The following is a 15,035-nucleotide window of genomic DNA, read 5'->3' on the forward strand; positions in this document are numbered from 1 at the left end:
TGACCTTCGTCCCGTAGGATGACATACACTGGGTAACAGACGCTTCTTGGCCGTGTCTACAGAACGAATTGGAGAATCCAACGACTTCCATTGGTTTACGTGGTGAAGGACGACAATCTTTGAATGGAGATATTGAAAAGATATGATGAAGTTCCAAAATGTGTGATAAGTGGTTGCCAAGATACTGAAATAGTCCCTGTGCCTTGTTTTTCCGGCTCGAATGTAGCTGGATCGATGTCAGCTCGTATTTGAAGAAATTGAGTGGCAATCCTGGTCCGGGTGGCGGATGTGATCTGATGATCTACTATATTGACCTATCAATTTCACTGAGCGTAGAGAACTGGGCCTCAGGTAGAATTACGTGAAATCAGAAAACACCAAAAAAAAATCGATAGTGGGTTTCAAAACCCGGTCTATGGCTTGTTTCGAAGTCGCTGATTTGTTATTTCCCCCCTGAAATGCAATGCCAAGAGTAGCTGAAAAGCAGGCTGGCGTTACTGTAGGGTTGGCGCGTCAGAATTGATTTCCTGCTTCAAAAAGAACACCCGTCCTGTGAAGGGGCTTTTCTCCTCAAATTCTCTTTTTTTTTATTCCTCTTCGTTGCTTCTCGGTGAGAATGTTGCTCCATCTCCTATCATTTGCCCTACTCAATAGGACTTGGGTAGCTGCAGCGCCTACCCAGCCTATGTCAAGTCTCCCCGACGATACAAGCGATGAGATGATTGGTTGGGTGTCTCCTGACGCACGCCGGAATACGTGGAGCATCATTTGGAGCTGTCTAACAATTTTCATCGTCTGTTCATGGAAGTGTGTTCACTTGAACGTTCCAAGGCATAACGAAGCTATTGCTGGATGGCGCAAAATCAAGCTATGCACAGGAATCGAGATACCCTATTGGCCTGAGCAGCCTCTTTTGTGGAAATGGACACGCAAGCTTCTCTGGATGGCTTTGACTGCTGTCGCCCCGGAGTATGGTGTTGCTATGGCCTTGGCACAGCATTTGCGAGCAAAATATGATATGAAGAAAGCAAACACAGCAACAAATGGGTACGCTTAACACTCAAGATCCAACCAATTTTCTAACCGACATAGACCACATTTTTCTTTGGCTCATGCATTCTATGTTCAGATGGGGGGCATAATTGTATGCGATATTTCACCTGTATCACCAGCAGAAGAAGAAAACTGCGCGACGTCACCTTGGCGATTTGTGTCAAAAGTTGAAATTCTTACCTCGCTGAGTACGGATTGCTGTAAACTAAACTCTAAGGACGGGCTGGCTAACCTCTCTTAGGCCAACTGAATAAATCTAGATTAGTTCCAAGAATCACAGAAGAAGACATCAAAGACCTAGGTAAATCAGATGCATTCACTAAGGTCTTTGCTCTTCTACAGTGTACTTGGCTAGTTATCCAAAGTATAGCCCGAACTGCTCAAGGGCATGCTATATCTCAGCTCGAACTGGCTACGCTGGCCTTTATTCCGTGTGCACTGGCTATGTATAGTCTGTGGTGGCAAAAGCCGTTTGGCATTGAGCGAAGGCATATACTCCTTCGATTCCCAGAGGGAATGAGTACTCTACCGGGAGACTTTACTTTCAGCATAGACGACCTTCTCGGAACCGAGCCTGGTAAGGAGCTCTCGAATATGAGAAGGAAAGATTCAGGGTCGGACATGTTTGCTGATTCGATATTCGTGCAACAAGACGAATCACACAAGTCAAGCGACGGGAATCGACAGAGGACTTTATCGCGAAAAGAAGAGATACAACCGAAGGAACGTCAGCAGTCTTAACTGAAACTACATCTCAAGTAGCGGAGGAAACAAGAAATGCAAAGACGCTAAAATCCTTATTCCGGAAGGTTCTTCTTCCATTTTTGCCGTCCTTTGTCCTTTACTTCACCGCAGTGGTGTTTTCGGCGATACACCTTGCTGCTTGGAACTGGGAATTTCCATCACATTTGGTGCGAGAGTTGTGGAGATGGTTTGCGTTGGCCGCCTTGTTGACTTCGCTTTCCCCCGTTGCCATATTAGGGTTTATCATGCTGCTCGACCTTGGCCCTCTAAAGAGAACACCAGAATGGCTTGACGATATCATCGCAACGGTTATAGCGGTGTTAGCCTATGCAGTGTTATTCTTTTATACGGCTGCGCGGCTTGTCATCCTCGGGTTGACCCTGTATTCGCTTTCCTCCATGCCCGAGAGAGCCTATGGAAAAGTGAGCTGGATGGCCTGGATTCCCCACTTCTCTTAGTTAGGTCTTTCTGTTATGGAAGTCCGCAGATGGGAAGAGACGACACTAGGAATCAACTTTCGGGACCCTGACAAGTGACGTAGGGGAATGGCTGTACGAATTTGAGCCTATCACGTACTAAGGGAATCCCCTCACTTTGATTACAGTCGATGACTATACTTAATAACTAAACAAATGTAGAAATCACACTATAAATAACTTCCATGCTTAATAGGTGTGCTCAATCAACAGTCTACTATCCATCTTTTATGCTACCTAGGGCTAACGTGTTCACGAGAGCACATGGCAGATGTATGAGTCTGTGCGAGAGTTGAAGGGTGCCACCCGGCAATGAGTCTTCATACCATAGTCTACATCTCAATCTTTCAACAAATCATCATTTCACGATAGTACACATTCTCATCATAGTAATTGCGCTCAAGGTACATCATGACCCTACTCAAGATCCGGCAGCACAGACGAATCACTATCATCATCATCCTCCTCAAACTCCAGCCCATACATCTTTCTCGCCGCAGTAATCGTCACATTCCCAATGCCCTTCTGGCAAACCAACCCATTAAACTCCCCCGCCGCAATTCTCATAAGTTCCTTGCCATCACCATCCGGATCCTCCGCAAACGTCATGAGTATGTATCCCACTGTAAACGGGAGCTGTTTCTCCTGGTCAAGATATGCCGGCCCATGAAGTCTTCGCAGTACTGGATCGCAGACACTTTTAATCTGGCGAAGAAACTTCCACGACCACCGGTGCAGAACCAGATAGGGGAAAGAGAACTCAAACATTTCGGCGGTGAAGGCCATGGCGAGGGGTTTAAGAAGGGAGCCTGCTTTGAGTTTACCGCCGTCTGTTGCCTTTCTCTTCTGTTTTTGCTTTTGTTTCTTGAGGTCTGAAGCATCGTCTGCTTTAACGAAGGCAAGCTCATCTTCAGAATTGTCTTCGAGGTAGTTGCTTCGAGAAATGATGGAGTCAACGTTTTCAGGCGTAAGATCGACTTGTCCAGATTTTCGGAGATATCTTTCAAAGAACATGCGCGACACAGGCACACCGTCTTCTATACCGCGAGGACCAGACCGAGAAGCCATGTCCTGATGCCGCCTAGGCTGTCGCAGAAGACGGCCCTTGTGGGTTGTGATGGCTGAAGCAGAGTAGCCCATCTGAAGAAGAAATCTGTTTAGATACTCATCTTTGTTCTTGGGCGGACTTCCAACAAAGAAGTTGGAATCACCGAGGAGGCTCCGGACCACATCCATATCTTGCCAACTACTAACGAGCAGTCCCTCCTGCTGAAGCGCAGTGTGCAGGATACGTAACATATCCCCAAGCATTCAGCACCGCGATGCCGACCTCATGCATCCCGGCGCGGAAGTGAAAGAGGAGCAGTCCACTGAGAATCGGCGACAGGAAATGAATCCGATACATCTGATCATCTGTGACTTGTGCGCCAACTTTCTGACCAACCCTCTTCTTGGCAAGAAAGACAGGATCTTTACCGATCCAGGCGATAGACTGTTCCAGTTCCTTGAGCGCACGCTCATTCGAGGCAGGCCACGTTTCACTCTTGAGGTTCTGGTGATGTTTGATATGGAGGTTCAGATCATTGCGCATGGCACTCGTGTGAGAGCTCAGCGTCTCAAATACTGAAGCTGTATCCGCTCTGAGAATATGGTGGACATCGAGAAGGATTTGAGTGGCAAAGACCAAGTAGAAGGGGGTCTTGTCAGTTTTGTCGAGTTCCCGGATTCCGCGGATGAATTCGTCTTCAACAGGATAATTCGAAACAGCTCGTGCGAGAGTTACCGCTTCAGTGAAGTATTCAAAGAGAATAATCTGATCTTCGTTGAATTTCTGATGGCCGTTCTTCCGTGATCGATCGCTATTGGGATCATACGTCCCAAACGTTCCCTCTTTATAGATAGGAATATTGCTTGGTCCTAGAAGAGCAACTAGAGCCTTGAGAAGAATGTTGGCGGTGAGGAATGTATCATTCGCGATGTCATACATCTTCTCATTCCCGCCCTTGGGACCCCACGCCTTTACCTCCATCATAGAAAAGCCCTTCATCATAGCAAAAGCGATAGAGAACTTTTCCGAAACAGCACAAGCACCACCATGTGGTTCGAATAAGGGAAGAACAGGCTCCATGAGATTCCGCGCGAGGTCGATACCCGTGTTTGTGACAAGAGCCGCAGTGGCGAGGTCATAAAAACCATCTTTGTAATTCTCCCAGAGAGCCTTGATGTGAGATCGAATATGCGTGAGATCATCGAGCATTACAGCGTAGGCTATCATAGCATCTTCGAGGGTGTTTTGCGGTTCAGCTTCGTAGGTGTTTTCATCGTCTTGAGCCTTCTGAGGACGAACGATATCCGGAGCATCGAGGAATTCTTGCGATGGCTCGTAGACGTTGAGACCGCTGAAGCGATTCGTCAAGTCTTCAATTGAATCGTACGATGGCGTGTCAATGGGCATTCGTGGGCGGAGAACAGCTCTGACGCTCTCGAGGACGCCGATGAAGAAAGTGTGCGTTGCGTCAGATTCATCGTTGACCTCTGCTCCATGTTCTTCCAATTGAGCTCCGAATCTGGAGCGCATGTAGATAACGCGGTCGATAGTCTCGGCGAGAGACTTGGGCACTGAGATGAGCGGTTTGGTCGAAGCAAAGATGTACTCTGCCAACGGGATAAAGTCCTTGATTGCGATGATGTATTTGGGTCGAGTTGGTTCTACTGGAGCTGCACTCGGGGCTGGCTTTTGCTTCTTGGCATCTTTTCTAGCCTTTCCCTTCAAACGACCTCCTCCTTTCGGTTGAGACGATTGCACAGCGGTGGAGGTGAGTAGATCAGCTGGGTAGCCGCAAGCTTTGGCAGTCGAAGCAAGCCATGCCGCGACTGAGTCGGTGTCTGCTTTGTACTGCTGATACGTGCCCTGCAGCGGCGTGGGGAGCATGTTGAGGGAGGCTTTGGCTCTAGGATGCAGCTCTGAGGCTCAGTCGAGGACCCTGATAAATTATGGAGGGGTCCAATCGAGGGGCAAAAAGTGCGCGATGCAGGGTCGTACGAAATGGAGTTCATCACGTGATATGTGAATCCCCTCACTCTTATCACTGGCGCAGACAAAAACTATCATTGAATACTATACGTCAAAGAAATCACTTTTTGTGCTCAAAAGGTGTGCTCAATCCATAAATTGGTAAGTTTGCTATCAAGTCAAGAATTGTCCGCAGATAAACACCTAAGCGTGGGTGAATCCATGACCCCAAGGAAGACCCAGAGGGTTCACGACGGTGAAGTCGCGCTCATGAGGATTTCCCTGAAAGTTGCCCTTCTGCGTAGTAAAGTTCTCGATCGTTCCAAGATTCTTGATTCTTCCCAGCAGCTTCTCGAGCACGCGGTAACCCGAACCAGCAGCGTATCCAGGAAGTTCATGGCCCGCAAGCTGAACCTCATACCACGTCAGACCACGCTCCTCACCCCACTGTCCAACAGTACCCTCCTCACTGAGTCTTCCGCCATTGTAATCAATGTGGAAGGGCACGTAGAACTGCTTATCTTGGGGATACTTCTGGAAGCCCTTCTTGCCGTTCCAAGTAGCGTTCTGGAGAGCGAAGAGGGTTCCGTTGGGTGGGAGAAGGAAGTCAAGACGACCGACTCCGATGATGGTGTTGTTGGTGTGCTCGATAACGCGCTTGAGAACGTCGTTCTGGGCAGGGGCAAGAGAAGTGTCGCTGCGGTTGGAGTTGGGGTTGCCAAAGCCGAAGACATTGTTGGGAGTGCATTGATACCAAGTCACGTCGGTGGGGGCGTTGAGGGCCTTCTTCACGTCTGTGCGGTTGAAGTAGACCTGGGCACCGGGAGGAGAATAGTCGCCCTGAACTTGTTAGTACTGGTTATGCAAAAACAGTAGAGATGAACTTACCTGGTTGACAATACCGAGCTGGCTGTAAGGATGAGGGCAGGTATCAGTGATGTGATAGATGTTGAAGCAAGGGTTCGAATCAAGAGCAGCGGAGTAAGCCCAGTCAAAGATGTCACAAGTATAGTTGCTCTTGGGATTCGTATCGGCATACGGATCAGGAAGAACAGGGAACTTCTCCGCAGGCGGAGGGAAAGTTCCGTACTTCTTGAGATACTTCTCATACCCGCAGTGCTGATGCGTCCATCGTAGAGCATTCATGTACGTCTGGTTAAGATAGAACAGGTTCGCCCAAGACTCGATGTACGGGTAGATGACAGCCTGCTGCTGAAGAGTGCCGTCACCGATGATGGGATCGTTGATGGCCACGCCGCCGAGCTTGTAGTAATCGTCATCGTTGGCTGTGATGAAAGCGTCGGCGATGTAGGGGACGTAGTAGCCGGCATAGGATTCACCAGTGATGTAGGTGGTGGCGCCCTTGAGCTCAAAGGTGTTGATGAAGTTCTTCCAGAAGCCGATGAACTGTTTGCCGAGCTCTACTTCGTTGGTGATGTTGGGCTTGCCTTGGCTGTAGCCTACACCGACGGGCTGTTCGATCCAGATAACGTTTGTGCTAGTACTGTTAGTCAAGCCACAACCAAAGTCAATTGATCAACTTACAGGTTGGTCCAGCTGTAGCTGTTGGGCACGGGAGCGAGAGTTCCCTCTTGCCAGAGGAAAGGACCGTTCTCGGTTAGGAGACCACTAAGCGAACTGCAGCCAGGGCCACCGTTCAACCTTAAAAAAGTCAGCAGTGCTCTGCAGTCTATCAATCAGACCAAGACCTACCAAATGACAACCTCGTCTCTCTTAGCCTTGGGGTTGGTGCTAGGGAAGAACCAAAAGTACAGCTTGCGCTCCTCTTTGGGGTCCTGAGAAATTGGGAGCAGTCCAGCATACGACTCCCCAACGTCGAACTTGACCTCAGGAATCGCAGTACCATTCACAACAAACTTCTCAGAATTCTTGTTCAGGAACTTGCTCTTGGATCGCTTCTCAAAGGCAGGCTGCTCCGGTACAGCAGCGCGCCTCTCATCGTATCGGCGCGGGTGCACGCGATTGAAGGCGTTGATGGCGCCTTGGTTGAAGGCTTGGGACAGGGTCCCCAAAGCCAGAAGACTGATCAGACTGAACCGCATTTTGGAGAGACAGGTTTGGTCGTGCAGAGACGATCAATTGGTCATGGCGGGGGAGGTTCTTATAGCTGCAGCCTGAATGTATATGGGCTGGACAGACATAGCATTGATCACCAAATTGATCCTGCGTCATGGGTAATCTGATGTCACAGCACGGAAACACGGCACTTGCACCATGTCAAGGATAATCGCTGCATAGCCCAAATGTATGTACAGATTGACCGGTAAGAACGGCATCGTACATACAGCAGCACATCCATGTTGTATCGGGAACTGCCTCACTCGGTACAAGTGTGGAGAGCAAAAGTTCCGCCTCACAGACCTTCCTATCCTGGCGAGCTCTCTTCTCCAAAAACGCAGGGATCTTTTGGGGGCGCCGATCTTGATTTCGTTCAGGCTTAACGGCAGTTCTACCCCTCATTCTCCCTTATCCTGTAGCTTGTCTACTTGCTAGGCCCTTTCTAATCGTCATCGCCATTTTCTCACGCTACAAAAGGACGGCGGCGGACGGGGGGCATTGGGGTCGACAAAATATCCTTGCAATCTTACGTGGAGACCTTATCTCTATAATTGAAACAATTGGTTCAACAATGGGGGATCTTTGTCTCGGTTAGACACGAGACGCATCCGATCTGCAGGAAGAGTATTCCGTCCAAACTACGCAATTCAGTTCATTGTTATCGTGATAAGCAAGCCATTTACATTCCTCCGCATGCAAGCCACACGCGAGTCTGACAAGCACGAACTAAGAACGCCTCGCCTCGCCTCGCGGTCAGACGACACTTTTGGGGATAACCTTCCCGAGGTGGCTGAGATCTCGACAGAACTTCTCGAACCAATACCGCTTGTTTCTAGCGCTTCCTCGGACACCTCGGCTTGTTCGTGTTCTTTGTGGCACGATCGGATGTGATGAGCCGTTCCGGTGCGACGTGATGCTTTGTTCAACGATAACGATAAGGTTAATGAGACGGGTTTCAAGGACCCAGCCTCCCTCTTTTTCTTTGCGCGACTGTGAGTTTGGCTGATCGCGCCACGTGCTGACCGCTTAACTACTGCTTTCGCTATAGCCTCATTTTATGGCTCATCGTTAGTCAACACTTGTCAGTTGCCAAAAGTCAATTGAGCGATTCTCAATTAACTTTCTTGTGGCGGTTCGTATTCAAGCTTTTAGCTCTCAACAGTCACGACTGATGATTTTCTGCCGAGCCGTGTTAGCGCCCGTCGCAAATAACGCATGATACCTTGCTATTCCCCAATATTAAATGGCACGGCAGAACAAAGTTTTATCCACAAAGGTTGAGACTGAGTCGAATAAAGTGCTTGAGCTTCGAGGTTTCATTTATTAAACTTTTAAAATAATCCCAAATTGATCTAAGCAATTTTCCATTTCGGAGTATTTTTTAAAAGCAATCCTAGCAGTGGACATACCCTGTAGATTTATCCACCAACCTAAGTTTCCGGAAGAACATGTTGACATAAACTATATAAATAGAAGAGATGTAATAATTCTTTTTATATGTAGTATTACTGTTCTTAAATGGATATAAGAGGGATAAGTGAAATCTTGGAAAATAAGTAGCTATGTCAATACTCTAAGGTTAAAAATACCAGGTTACTGCAAAGTTTAGCTCTTGTAAAAAAGTTAACTTATTATTTTAATTGTTCTAAATAACCTTAGGTTCTAATAATATTCTATTTTGCAATTTCTAATAATACTACTTAGGAAATCTGTATCTATCTCTTACACAAGGTTCTAACATATATACTATAACTTAGGAAACTAGAAATCTTTTACTATTGCCTATAGGTAAACGCAGCTTGTTATCTTCTTTTACTAATCCAAGAATTTAATTTAAGACTTGAAAATAAAGCAGAATGCAAATTTATATCTAAGCATGCCTTATTATAACCAAATAAGGGTTTACAGGTATAAATTCATATTTAGAGTATATTAACTACTTCCTAAAGTAAAGCTACTAAGTAGTATTTATAGGTCCCTAGATCTGAAAATTAATATAAGTTAAAAAGAATCTTAAATATATTTTCTCCCTCTACTGTGTCGTAATGCAGTCTAACCTTGATTATTTATAAAGTGTGCCCTGAGGAAACAGTAAGTCCTGTGCACATGTTGGTAGGTATAAATTATTACTTACCGAATCTGAAAAAATAACAAGCACGCCATACCAATACCAAAAAGGATCGCAGATGCCACAGCGATCCATCCTGGGATATAGGCATACGGAACCATAGCCAAAGATAAGAAGAGGAAGGCCACTGCAAGTAATGTCCATAGAAGCACAGAAGTAGTAATTGCAATAGTCTTCCACCTTTTCTGGCCATTCACGTCAGCTCCATTGGCGTGATTTTTGAGGAGTGTCAGTAGACTCGAGCTGAAGCCAGCAACAGCAATCGCAAGAATGAAACATAGCCAGGCACCTCCCAGGAAACCTCGGACCGTTTCCATAGAGAACGGAGGCTTTTTAGGTCTCCATATGTCTGCTGGATCTGTCATCTGGCCGATGGCTACAGCAAAGGTTGATGCCCCGAAAATGGAAACTCCAAAGACGAGCGTAATAAACATTTTGTATTCTTCCGCTGCGACATCGTGACCAGAGGCTGTTGTACTCCGTGTTGGTGTTCCTCTCGATAGCAGAGTTATTGGCTTTGTACCGGTTTCAGACAATGGTGGTTCGGAAGGATTGGGAGGACGGCATGGCGCTGCGGGAGATGTCATCTTGGACTCTTGAATAACAAGATAGGCGAGCTGGAGTAGTATTCAAACTGCTCAAGAAACACAAAATTCTGCTTAAATTTGGGCTCTGGCTGATTTTCAAGCCCCCGCTTCAAATGATATGACGTTATGATGCAGCTGAGCACCTCAAAGGTGAGGCCAGTGAACCTAGCCATTCAGCGTCGCTCCATAAGCGCCCAGTAACTCCTAATGCCTAACATCTAAGGCGACCTTGCAGCCCTTTCAGCTTTCTCTCAGCCTCGAAGTTGTTTTCGTTGCCAACTCATAATCCCACACACTTAGCATTTGTCATGGGACAAAGGACGCTGCCACTAAGAAATTTGAGCCCAGATTCGCCCGCCCCCTGTCATGTTAGGCCACTCGAATTCGTTCTCTTCTCTCGCCCTCCTTTCTCTAACTGTAAGTGCTTGTTTGACGTCAAAAGTCTCCAGGCTGATTCGGCTGTGCAGTGGCTGTGCCTCGTTATTCAATTCGGTAGTGCTACCGAAGATGCGAATCACAAACTGGGACATAAGCTATACCAATTAACAAGCCCAGACTCGTCCGAGCACTGTGTTGAGTATGATGTTTTCCTACGTTTGATGACATCTGTAATAAGTTGACATGTCCCAGTATTGTCGCAGTTCATGGGCTCGATGGGCACTGGAGGAGGTCCTGGACTGCCAAGAACGAGGTCTTTTGGCTTCAGGATCTCCTACCTTCGGAAATTCCCTGCGCCCGAATATTTTCTTACAGTCATGACTCGAGAACTCGTGGGAGTGAGACACCGCTTGACTGGGACGTCTCTGACCATGCGAAAGCGCTTTTGACTGCTTTAAGTACAGAGCGTCGCTTGACTCAGGTGATTTAGTTAGTGGCCTTTGAGAAACTCGATCTGATGAGTAATTGGCAGACTGAGAGGACTCCTATCTTGTTCATCGGGCATAGCCTTGGAGGAATTATCCTGAAGGCTGTGAGTTCGTCTAAGATAAGTTCACCACATATTAACTGACATACAGCGAATTTAGGCTCTAGTCAAGGCCGAATTAGCCCGCGTCGGTCACTTGGAGCATTTTAAAGCTATCCAACTCTCAACCTATGCCGTGATATTTTTAGGAACACCGCATCAGGGAGGGGAAGGTATTCCGCTTGCCCAGGTCCTTCGGCAGATATCATCCATTGTCAGCTACACTAACAAGAAGATTCTGAGCAAAATGGAGCGAAACTCAGAATGGCTGCAAGAGCTACAATCAGATTACAATGCTATTAGTCAGGAATTTGAGACCATATTTTTCTACGAAACTATCAAGATGGATGTAGGAATCATGAGCTTGCTTGTAAGATTCTACCCTAAACGAAACCAATCAGGCTAATTTGCCCCTAGATCGTGCCAAAACACTCGGCAGTTATATCAGGAGCAAGAAATTCAGAAGAAATCCCCTTGATTGCGGATCATTCATCCATGGCAAAATTTACAACAAGCGAGGACGACGGTTTCCAAACGCTCGTGAACAAACTGCGCATATTTGCCAATGTTTCCAAACCTAAGATTGATGACAATTGGAAGGATTGGGAGTGGAGGAATAGTATTAATCTCTTCCTTACTCCGCTGTATTAGACTAACTGGTATCCTGCAAAGGTCCAAGAGTACGCCAGATGCAGCAGCCAAGACTTAACAAAGGCGGCAAGGAGTTCGCCTTGGGTATAGTCCCAAGTATCGCACGGAATCCACATTTCACTGGACGCGACGAATTACTGAAAAGCCTCAATCAAAAGCTCTCATCGCCAATGCACAGTACAAGTCTGAATCTGGTGGTACTCTATGGAGCAGGCGGAATGGGCAAGACGCAGATTGCTACTGAGTATATGCATAGATATCATGCCGACTATACGTCACTGTTCTGGATTGATGGATCCCGTAACTACACTGCTGCCACCGATATACTTGATTGCATCGAAACGCTTCAGCGACACTATGAGATTCATGGTCTACGCGATAGGCCCTGGTACGGCCACATCAAAGAAACCTTGGCCAAACGTTTTGAGGGTCTGCGGCTGAAGACACAACAGCCTCCTTCCTCTTCTCTATCAGATACCAGCGACCAGTCACTACGGAAGATGTTCCTGACATGGCTGTCCTCTGATGGAAATTGTGGCTGGCTCATGATAATCGACAACGTCGATGACCTTGATAGTTTTGACTTTCGAGATTGGTTCCCACCAACATTACGTGGTTCCATTATCATAACTTCTCGCAGGAGAGATCTTGCTCTCCATTGGAACTCGATCGAAGTAGACGAAATGACTATTGAAGAATCAATCGAGCTTTTGAACGAGACTAGCCACGCTGTTCCCGCTAGTCATGTTGCACAAGGTACGCTTTGAAGATTTTTTATTACGCCTGACACAAGCTAACTGTAGCGTATAGAGTGGAAAGGCTCATTTGAACTAGTAAGAGAACTAGGGTATCTTCCCCTTGCTATTTCACAAGCAGGTGATCATATTGCGATGACCCAGACCGACTCACCGGTGTCTGATTACTTGTTCCACTACCGCAGACACCCGAAACAGTCATTCGCAAGCAAACAAATATACTATCCCTGGGAATCCACCAAGAAAACTGTCTGGACAACATGGGAGATATCTTACGAAGCAGTCAGAGAAAGGAGCCCTTTGGCCGCTGAGGTGTTGATACTTTGTGGCTTTTTAAGTCCAAGATTGATTACTGCGGCGTTGTTTATTACCCAAAGCTCTATAGGTAACTTAGAATCCTTTAACTCCGAGTCTATCGAGCTTACATTCGTGCAGAGTTTGAGATTTATCAGGCTTTCAGAATTCTCAGTTCCTATTCATTTTTGAAACACTCAGACGGACAACGCCATCGACAACGGGTATACACCATCCACCCTCTTATACATTTCTGGATAAGGCACAGAATGGATAACGAGACCCAAAAAGCCAAGGCTCGACAGACTGCTAAGCTTTTACGGATGTACAGCAAGACGATGAAATCGTATAGTGCCTCTGGCAATCTTCATATTGAACACCTGCTATCAATCTACGAAGAGCTGTATCCTTGCAACACACATCTAGCCGATATTATCAACGTCCCAGCTCGACCCTCAGAGCTAGTCATTCGCAGGGTATCACGAGACTACTCGATTGCCTCCTTTACTGAAGGCTGGCTACTAAGGCTTCGTGGGTGGACGGACGAGTTTTATTTTTTTGCCAAAGCAGCCTATCAATCATACGAAGACTACGGGCACGCTGACTACAAGCTTATTTATTCCCTCCGCCAGAGCACAGTTGGACTTAGCGCTGATACCTTGGACTGGATTCTGTGTCAAGCGCTCAAATCCTACCCGCCAAAGCACCCACGTGTCCTAGAAATGATCGGAAACTATGCCTACAGTATTTCTCAAGACTCCGAAAACTCCGATACAGCTTTGTCTTGGTATTGGTGGCTTCTTTTAGCACGGATTCAGATCTTGGGTCCACAACACCGATCTACGGCTGGCGCATACCTTGGGATTGGCATGTCATCCATAAACTGCGAAGAAAGCCTAGCAGCACAATTGAGAGCTTGCAACATCAGAATTGCCACACTTGGATACGATGACATCTTAACACGTAACGCACTGAAAGAGTTCGCCTCCAGATTTCATAATTGCCGTTACACTACAGCTGCACGCAGGAACGTCCTATCCCCAATTAGTAAGTTGATTAAGGCACGAGGAATTGACACGGCAAACGAGATTTTCGGTGTTCGATTCGTGCTTTTCTATCAGATGCTAGCTGCCATGGACCAGGATGTTGGGTTACTTGAACATATGCCAACGACTTGGGCATTATTTCTGACAATGCTTGAGGCCTTTTTCGATCTGTTTCCCTTTCTCGACAGGAAACGTACGAAGCTATGGAGCAGAGACGTCCTTGATGCTTCGTCGAATCTGAAGAAACCATACTCATCATCTTGCATAGAACACAGGGCTTGGATTTCCGCACAGCCTTACCTTGCTGGGCTTCATGAAATAAGTAAAATACCCTACGAGGTTGACGCTTGGGTCTTTTTCCCCTCCCTTAAGCTACAAATCTCGATCTCAAGCTATAGGCAGAAACATTTTTGGTCACCTGATGGATGGAATTGGAGATTACTACTCCCTTTGGCTAGTACAGCAGCAGAGCAAGCGAGGTTTCCTTTTTTCAAATCCGTTCTTTTGACAAATTATCTCAAAGACGATCTTTCGGACCAGCGACCATTCTTCAAATGGTTTGATCTACTAGGGCCGATCCTATTGGAGGTCAGACTAACTCTGCTCGGTGGGGGAATGAACTCTTGCCGGTGTGTCTATATAGACAATACGCAATGGCCTACCCCTTCGAGTTTCGGCTATAAAGAATTGAGATACTCTAACGATTCTTATATCTGCGAGGAGAAATCCTGCCACGATAGGCTGATTGGTTTACTGATTTTGATGGGAAAATTGAACATCAAGGGTAGACCAAATCGTCTAGGCCTACGAATAGGAACTGAAGTGGGACGAACAAATATATGCATTTATTAGTTTATCAGGTATCAGGACTAGCTAGCGTAGACAAAAGTCTGCCTCCGATAAGGTTAAGAGGTTAAAAGAGGCTTGAGCCCCCAGAGCATACAGGTAAAGAACACCAATAAACACATACAGGCAAGATACTTATTGCACTTATTATTACGTAGCATCTTGCTTTTGGCTAAAAAGCTTAATATCCTGTTCAATAAAGCTTCGTCAAATGAGCCACAAATGGTTTGGACAGAAAGGACAATGTCTGTACGGTCAGTGAGCTACCTTAAACACCTGTTAGCTGTAAGTTGAAGAGGAATATTTCAGATAGATATTCCTGGAAAAGAGCTCTAATCCGGTGCACTGCTGCAAGTCTTTGGCGAGTTAGCTGATTTTGACCGAGAATAGAGACTGGCT

At 46.6% G+C, this 15,035-nt stretch overlaps 6 protein-coding genes across 6 annotated transcripts; 2 read left to right on the forward strand and 4 right to left on the reverse strand.

The window, feature by feature from the left end:
- Positions 1-2,690: 2,690 nt before the first annotated feature.
- On the reverse strand, positions 2,691-3,509 carry FSUBG_11384 (Ank-repeat mbp1; the record flags this gene model as incomplete). The annotated part of the gene is made up of 1 exon (XM_036676060.1): positions 2,691-3,509. One exon carries the CDS (start codon positions 3,507-3,509, stop codon positions 2,691-2,693), a length of 819 nt encoding a protein of 272 aa, XP_036533124.1.
- Positions 3,510-3,522: 13 nt separating this feature from the next.
- FSUBG_11385 (uncharacterized protein) lies at positions 3,523-5,205 on the reverse strand (the record flags this gene model as incomplete). The annotated part of the gene is made up of 1 exon (XM_036676061.1): positions 3,523-5,205. One exon carries the CDS (start codon positions 5,203-5,205, stop codon positions 3,523-3,525), a length of 1,683 nt encoding a protein of 560 aa, XP_036533125.1.
- A 285-nt stretch (positions 5,206-5,490) lies between these two features.
- FSUBG_11386 (SERINE-TYPE CARBOXYPEPTIDASE F PRECURSOR) lies at positions 5,491-7,349 on the reverse strand (the record flags this gene model as incomplete). Its single annotated transcript, XM_036676062.1, has 4 exons — positions 5,491-6,126; positions 6,175-6,784; positions 6,832-6,948; positions 7,000-7,349. The coding sequence occupies 4 exons, from the start codon at positions 7,347-7,349 to the stop codon at positions 5,491-5,493; spliced, it is 1,713 nt and encodes a 570-aa protein (XP_036533126.1).
- A 2,068-nt stretch (positions 7,350-9,417) lies between these two features.
- On the reverse strand, positions 9,418-10,080 carry FSUBG_11387 (uncharacterized protein; the record flags this gene model as incomplete). The annotated part of the gene is made up of 2 exons (XM_036676063.1): positions 9,418-9,445; positions 9,500-10,080. The coding sequence occupies 2 exons, from the start codon at positions 10,078-10,080 to the stop codon at positions 9,418-9,420; spliced, it is 609 nt and encodes a 202-aa protein (XP_036533127.1).
- A 366-nt stretch (positions 10,081-10,446) lies between these two features.
- On the forward strand, positions 10,447-12,761 carry FSUBG_11388 (Pfs domain protein; the record flags this gene model as incomplete). Its single annotated transcript, XM_036676064.1, has 9 exons — positions 10,447-10,497; positions 10,548-10,657; positions 10,711-10,939; positions 10,991-11,050; positions 11,106-11,414; positions 11,462-11,663; positions 11,717-12,451; positions 12,506-12,528; positions 12,636-12,761. The coding sequence occupies 9 exons, from the start codon at positions 10,447-10,449 to the stop codon at positions 12,759-12,761; spliced, it is 1,845 nt and encodes a 614-aa protein (XP_036533128.1).
- Positions 12,762-13,013: 252 nt separating this feature from the next.
- On the forward strand, positions 13,014-14,298 carry FSUBG_11389 (eukaryotic translation initiation factor 3; the record flags this gene model as incomplete). The annotated part of the gene is made up of 2 exons (XM_036676065.1): positions 13,014-13,983; positions 14,249-14,298. 2 exons carry the CDS (start codon positions 13,014-13,016, stop codon positions 14,296-14,298), a joined length of 1,020 nt encoding a protein of 339 aa, XP_036533129.1.
- Between the last annotated feature and the right edge of the window lie 737 nt (positions 14,299-15,035).

Source organism: Fusarium subglutinans (assembly GCF_013396075.1).
Source record: "Fusarium subglutinans strain NRRL 66333 chromosome Unknown NRRL66333_c0000215, whole genome shotgun sequence".
NCBI lineage: Eukaryota > Fungi > Ascomycota > Sordariomycetes > Hypocreales > Nectriaceae > Fusarium > Fusarium subglutinans.